Source organism: Haliotis cracherodii, unplaced genomic scaffold (genome assembly GCF_022045235.1).
Source record: "Haliotis cracherodii isolate W230 unplaced genomic scaffold, xgHalCrac1.p SCAF_2, whole genome shotgun sequence".
In the NCBI taxonomy this organism is placed as follows: domain Eukaryota; kingdom Metazoa; phylum Mollusca; class Gastropoda; order Lepetellida; family Haliotidae; genus Haliotis; species Haliotis cracherodii.
In genome coordinates, this window is record NW_027266275.1 from 29,091,114 (window position 1) to 29,098,838 (window position 7,725).

The 7,725-nt window shown below is 40.7% G+C and overlaps 1 protein-coding gene across 1 annotated transcript; it reads left to right on the forward strand.

The window, feature by feature from the left end:
• Positions 1 to 271: 271 nt before the first annotated feature.
• On the forward strand, positions 272 to 1,336 carry LOC139468889 (tigger transposable element-derived protein 5-like). The gene has a single exon (XM_071251022.1). It carries the CDS (start codon positions 272 to 274, stop codon positions 1,334 to 1,336), a length of 1,065 nt encoding a protein of 354 aa, XP_071107123.1.
• The last annotated feature ends 6,389 nt before the right edge of the window (positions 1,337 to 7,725 follow it).

Here is a 7,725-nt window from a genome sequence, read left to right on the forward strand (position 1 = left end):
CACAGCAACAACAAACATAAGCCTCATTGTTTGATTTAATACTCATCTCAGCTTGTTGTGATTGGTAAGACAACATGTGAGATGTCTTCGAACTTCAAACCGGCCGCGTGTAATGCAATAACAACAATCGAAACAATGGCTTCCGGTATTTTATCCGGACTTGAGTAACCGTGAGAGACCTATAAAAAACATTGGAACTTCATTGTTTAAATAGCGTAATTACGAAGGGTATAAAATAAATCTTAGTTCATTAGTCTTTACCATTTCAATCATGGCAACCACTGCGAGTAAATCTAAGCGACAGGCGTACACTATTAAAGACAAGTTGGAGATCGTGAGGCGGGTGAGAGAGGGTGAATCGCAAGCCAGCGTCAGCCGTTCAACTGGGATTCCAGCAGGGACCATACGTGGATGGCTAAAAGAAGAAAAAAAACTACAAGATCTTGCATTTGAGACCCAGGAGATCGGGGGATTGCAGAAGAAGCGAAATAAAGGGGCAACAGACTCTACACTTGATGCAGCGCTGTTTGCGTGGTTCACGCAAAGCAGACATGGTGGCATACCACTATCTGGCGAGATAGTGAAAATGCAGGCTCAGAAACTGTCCCAAGATATTCATGGCCCTGACGACACATTCAAGGCCAGTGCAGGCTGGTTATGGAGATTTCAGAAACGACATGGAATCAAGTCGTTTACAGTGACCGGGGAGCGGAGATCTGCCGACGACGATGCTGCTGACGCGTTTCCCCCCATCCTAAGAGAGCTGATGGAGTCCGAGGGGTACGACGAAGAGCAGATCTACAACTGTGACGAGACCGGCCTGTACTACAAGCTGTTGCCAGACAAGACCCTAGGCACCAAATCCTGGATGAAGGTGACGCCAGCCACCATCAACAACTGCTGGATGAAGGGCCTTGGACCAGCATTCGGGGTTGATGAAGATTTCGTGGGGTTTCAGGAAGAAGATGTCATCGATGCTGTTCAAAAGTTCCGCGACTATGCTAAGGAGAACAGCATCGATGTAACCCAAGAGACGGCCATGATGTGGAACGCGTGCGATGACAACCTGCCGATTGCAGAACTTCTCAACGACCAAGAGTTGGTTGCCGCAGCAATGCCCGTCGAAATCATCGACGATGAAGAGGAAGAGGAAAAGAGCGACAGCGAAAACAGTGTACAGCCAATGGTACCCTCCGTGCGAGATGCCATTAATGGGGCCGAGCTGTTATTGCAGCACTTAGAAAAAACTGACAACAACGAACAGCTACACGTGATACAAGTCCGCTGCATACTGTCACGACTTAGAAACAAGGAACGTGACAGTCAGAAACAATAAAAAATTAGTGACTTTTTTAGAAAATAGAAATGTGTTCATACATTACGTCATTACACACACCAGTTGCATGGTATCAAGAATTTTGAGTGCAATTTTCCCTTTGCATAATTATCCTTATTAACAGAACTAAATATATCTCTTATCCACTCAAATCTACGTTTGTGTTTCATTTTTATAAATCGCTCAAGTGACCGTGTAGTTACGCACGTCATGTCAAGGTACATTGAACATAAAGTGCATACAGAGAGCCGGCCGTGTCCGGGTTTTTCTTAACTTTGACACGTCATTATTTATTAACCAATCAAAGCCTTGGTTGCACATTAGTTTCGTTACAAGGCTGTTTGGCTTTGTAATGTACTGTCATCGATCGATATTGTGAGTAGGTCGGCGATCGGTCCAATTTTCTCCCGAAAAACTTAAAATATAACAACATTTATTTAGATTCTACATGTATAACATCCAGTCGTTAAATAATACAGACTACTTTGATTAATTTACACAAAGTATTTATATTTTTTTACGCATGCAGTTTGAATCATCGTACACGATCAGTGTTACATAGATCTACATGTCCCATGCCACTATGAAATAATTGCGCCACTGTTCCATTCACCACCATCATTACGTAATGTGAACCTCAGCAAGGAATATCTGTACACCGCTCTTTCCTACACCGCGGGGTCAGTTTCTTGGACCCCGATGACAGCGGTATATCGAGGGTTCACTGTATGTACCAACTTGATAGACATGCTCCCCATCAACATGGCATGACATTCACCTACAGGAGATACAACATTGTACATATGTACCAACTTGATAGACATGCTCCCCATCAACATGGCATGGCATTCACCTACAGGAGATACAACATTGTATATATGTACCAACTTGATAGACATGCTCCCCATCAACATGGCATGACATTCACCTACAGGAGATACAACATTGTACATATGTACCAACTTGATAGACATGCTCCACATCAACATGGCATGACATTCACCTACAGGAGATACAACATTGTATATAGGTACCAACTTGATAGACACATTCCCCACCACTACTGCATGGCATTCACATACTGGGAAAACAATTTTGTATCTCTTAAACACAGTAGTAGTGAGCAGTGAATCTTGATGCACATATTAAACATAAGAACTCTCATAATGAACAAGATAGTGACTCACAGTTGTTGGTCCAGTTGGAGGGGGAGAAGCCAGATATCGGGTCTATTTCGACCTCATTGCTGGAGTTGGGACCGAAGTAGACACTGCGAGCAACGAATGTCTTCCCTGGTTCAAACATCAGTGACTGTGAGACTACCCATAAGTCATCTGGAGAAACAGAAAGCAGGTAACATGGAAGTGGAGTGGAGTGGAGTGGAGTGGAGTGGAGTGGAGTGGAGTGGAGTGGAGCGGAGCGGAGTGGAGTGGAGTGGAGTGGAGTGGAGTGGAGTGGAGTGAGTGAATAATCTATGATGCAGTCACCAATAATATTCCAGTCATATCACGGCTTGTAAATAATTGGGACAGACAGCCATGTTGATTCTACCCAAGAATCCCTGTGGGGGCCAGGATAAATGTAAAACACTGAATCAAAGGTTAGATATTGAATTGACGTTCTAGGCAGTTGCCAAGCAACCAGTTACATGCCATACATCATCTTAATCTTGGGTGTATTGAAGAGTCACAGATGGCTGCTTTGAAACAACAGCTATGAATGACAAACAGCTATGATGCACACACCTTTAGCATAGTAGGACGATGCATCCTTCTTGCTGAGCCTGATGTACATACTCTTCTTCCTGCTCTCCTCCTGTCTCTGTCTCACCCACGCCTGGAACCAAGCATGGAGTCAGTAGGGGCGGTTACAACCCAGCTTACAGCAGTATTTCAGTTGCAGCACTGTGTGTCAGCTAGATTGGGTAAAACCAATGACAGCAATGTGTTGTGTATTAGGATACATATCATCTTCCCAAGGCAAGAGAGTTAACTTACTATTAAAGTCAAGTTTCCACCCTTGCCGAACTAGGCTGGAATTACTGGGCTCGATCGTAGCGCCACCAGTGGCTATTACCAGTTTTGTCCCTACTAAGCCTCTTCTATGGACCAATCAGATTCCACCTCTCGTATCACATGCGTTTGCTTCACACAAAATGGTGGCGCCCAGTCAAAACGATCTGATCAATAATCAAGATCTATATTGTGAAAAAACAGATCTTACATAGCGAAATGCATCAAATCACATGAGTACCTTGATTAAAAACATGAAAAGATTTGGAAAATGTCTGCTGACAACGAGTTCGTGGTGCACATGCTTTGCAAATCCTGCAAACGACCGAAATCCGGATATCAATTTCGGTGCGCGAATTTGATTGGACTGTGCATAGACTCTTTAGTCCAGCCAAAATGTAACTCCATAATACCAGCCTAGTTCGGCAAGGATGGAAACTGGACTTTAATAGTCAGTTAACTCTCTTGCCTCGGGAAGATGGATACATATGTGATAATTGCCTAGCTCTAAACTGTTGTTGACCGTTCAGATTGATTAGAATCTCTCTAAGGACACCTATGATGAGATGAAACAAAGGTTTTAGGATCTATACCATAATAGAATTGGTGTGATTTATAGGCTGGATGTAAGACTGATGACTGAGAGTTCAATTTGGGTCATTGGTCATTTTACTGCTGCCCGTCTGCTCCTACATCAGTAGATAACAGTTATCTCCCTTCCATTAACAGCTTTCAGTCATCTTATTTCAGAGAGGTGAGGTCAAATTGGGTTTAATGTTACGTTCAAGGTTATTGACATGACATGCTTGCACATGTGTGTGTAGCCGCTTGTAGTAGTCCAGACTTTAACCAGTTTCATAGTGCTAGCCCTCTGAGATACCATGCCGCAGATTAACATGGATACCCTACTCAGAACCATTATACTGACTACCAGACCTTGCTTCATCCCATTAATGACGAGGGACAAGTAGGGTGACAAGTCCATCTTTTTCAATCTCTTGGTATCAAACCTTAGTTATTAGAGAAACATTATATAAATTATATCTTTACTAGTTATCAAAATTCATATTTTCATCAACTGATGAGCCTAAAAACTAAATCCACCATCCTCCATTGTATCATAACCCCGTTTTGTTATGATAAATACCCTGCACCCATTGGCTACCACAGCTTCCTTTGGGAAATGGCATCCCCATCTCCATCTCTCTCACGGCTAACTTAGCACGGACGTTCTCCCGCCCATATAAGAAATGTGAGAGTGTAATCTGATTGGTCATCTAAATTTAGCATCATGCCATTTAAATAGGGCTCAAAACAATGCAATCACAGCTGGATCCTGGATATTTATAATAACAGAATAAGGATACAATACACTTGATAAACAAGAACTACACTCTTGTACTAAATTTCCAATGAAGTCTCAACTGAAAAAAATATATGGAAACTTGTCTGTGTAGGTTTTAAACAATCCCTGGAAGTTACATCTTCATGCTAGGTTTAACTTTCCAATGGTATAACCACCTAGTGCAGGATTTTAGGTCTTACTTTTGAAAAGTAAGACTTTCCTGAGATTTACATCATGGTAAACTCACAAAGAGGTTATTTCTTAAATATAACAAACCTCCAGTTCAACTGTTTAGGCAAAATTTGCAATAGGTTTATAATGAATAAAAATGGACCCATACAATAGACTTTCTCCACACATTTTTGACAACTTTGTCCGCCATTTTGTTGGATATTAATATGGTCACAATGCATGTGTACTAGACATATTACAGTGATCCCTCGCTATTGTGCTCTTCGATAAAGCGCTACCTCGGTTACTACGCGCGGTAACGCATGGCTCCCAAAATTTATGTACACTTTTAATACTGAGAGTTTTACACAGACATAATTGTATTGTTGTTCGTTGTTCATTTGCACATAACGCTTCTAATTGAATAATCAACTGTTTATTGCTGAATGTATATACAGGAAGCTGGTCATGAATAGTTTTGGCTTTTTTATCACAGGAATAAAGCGCTAATGTATGAATTTCATAGTCTCATTTCAAATTGTCACTTATGTAAACTTTGTCCAAAAGATGAAAATATGCAAATTTTTTAAGAACGCATTATATTCAGTATTTTCTTAAGTATTGTGGTATGTCTTCATAAGCATTTCAAATCATGGTATAGAAGTAATACCATGTATCTCTATTGCTCATAATACCTGTGAAGATCCAGCTTGGAATAGGTCATCAGCAACCCATAATTGTGGTAAGAGGTGACTAACGGGATCGGGTGGTCAGGCTTGCTGACTTGGTTGAAGTATCATGTTTAACATTTATACTAAGTTATCTTATAATAATTAGATCTACATCAAGTGCTTTTATGAGTTATCATGGTGTAATATTTATACACCATTTCATATAATTATAGTTTAGCAAGTAATAATTATCATCAGGTAAAATGCATATATAAAATATCAGTAGTTTCAGTTATAGCTTTTTAGATGGTTGCTAGCCTAAGGTATCAAGATCCCATCTCCCAGACAAAGGATATTTATTTAAGTATATCTGTCATCACCTACCGGGGTATATTAGAATAACATTACTTCAATTAAGACTCATTAAGGATTAGCCCCATACAAGCTCGTCTATAGTGCATTAAGGATTAGCCCCCATACAAGCTCGTCTATAGGGCATTAAGGATTAGCCCCACACAAGCTCATCTATAGTGACACCCTAATCTCTTTCAAAGCATCCAGTAAATATGTCAACAAGATTAGTGCCAGTCCAACAGGATTAACAGGATTTAGTATTCCCCTCTGTCCAGCCATCCATTTAGCATAGGACACAACCAATCGTGTATCAACCAATCACATACCTTTCTATTGTTCAAACTTTCATTAAATACATACTGTAGCCAAGTTCTAGCAGAGAGAAGGGGTTTGACTCTCTTACAAAGCAGACCTCTCTCCCACAGCCCAGAGTGTGTACCGACTCTCTGTGGCACCCTCAGTTATTATCTAAGCATAAATTGTAAATTGTTAATTGTTCTTGTAAATAAAATTGTAATTAGTCTCCTGTGACTCTGGCTCTTTGCTGACTAATTCCCCAAGAAAACCAGCACGTCATTTGGAAGGTATTGTTCACCTAGAACAGTTCCATGATAATTTGGCGGAGAATCATCGTTTTCGGAACCACGGAGTCCAGGAACTAACTACAACCAACTACAAGAACCCATTGGAGGACATGTCCAACCGTGATCATCTGATGGAATAACAAGCAAGCTGCATCTACCTCTGACCTCAACACTGGATTAAAGACAACCAACTCCTCCAAAGACACCAACAAAGGAAGAAAAAGTCTTCAAATATTGTAAGTACTACATTGTTGATTACTTGTCTTCCTTTAATTTAGTACGGTACATACTAATAGGTGTCATGGCAAATATGGAGTCTGGTATGGAAAGTAACTTCGAAAGTGAAATTCCAACAGTGTCTTTAGTTACGCCCCTTGCCAAAAGTGTAATTCAGGCAAAATTTGGCACAAAAACAACAAATTGTTTAGTAGATACAGGGGCATCCATTTCTTGTATTTCGTCTGCTTTTCTGAGCACAGCTTTTGAAAACCTTACTCTTGGAAACTCACCCTTTCCACAGGTTAAAGGTGTTGGCGGCGAATTGCATAAAGTGTTAGGTTCAGTTGTGTTAGATTTTGTCATTGAGGATCAGGAATTTTCTCAAAGATTCTATGTTCTGCCTACACTACCAGAAGCAGTGATACTAGGCGAGAACTTCCTTGATGACAATGATGCAGTCTTAGATTATAGCTGTCATTCCTTGATACTTAACAACAGCACCTCAGATAGGCAATATATCAATTTCATAGCCAATTCAATGCAAGAGATTAGTGGATTAGCAAAAACAATAGATCAGATTTACATCCCCCCTCAGAGTGAAATTCATTTCAAGGTCAGACTGTCAGAGACCAAAGAGGATTCCCTCATCCTCATTGAACCCATTGCTTCCCTCACTGCTCATACTGAAGTAGCAGGTGGTAGAACTCTTTCCAAAGTGAAAAGCAAAACTGCTACATTTAGGCTTATGAATCCCTCCCAAGAAGAAAAAGTTCTTGACAAGGGAACAGTTGTAGGCAAATTTAGTTACATTGACCAAGACTCTGTTTATGCAATCGACTGTGACCAACCATTCATCAGTACCGTTAACACTGACAATGAGAAGAGAGACAATGACACCAGGGATTATGTTAAAATTGCACAAGAATTAGGATTTGATTTGACCAATACACAACTGACTCCAGACCAACGACACAGACTACTTAGATTCTTGGGACAAAATAGAGACATGTTTTCAACGAGTCTTGCAGATTTA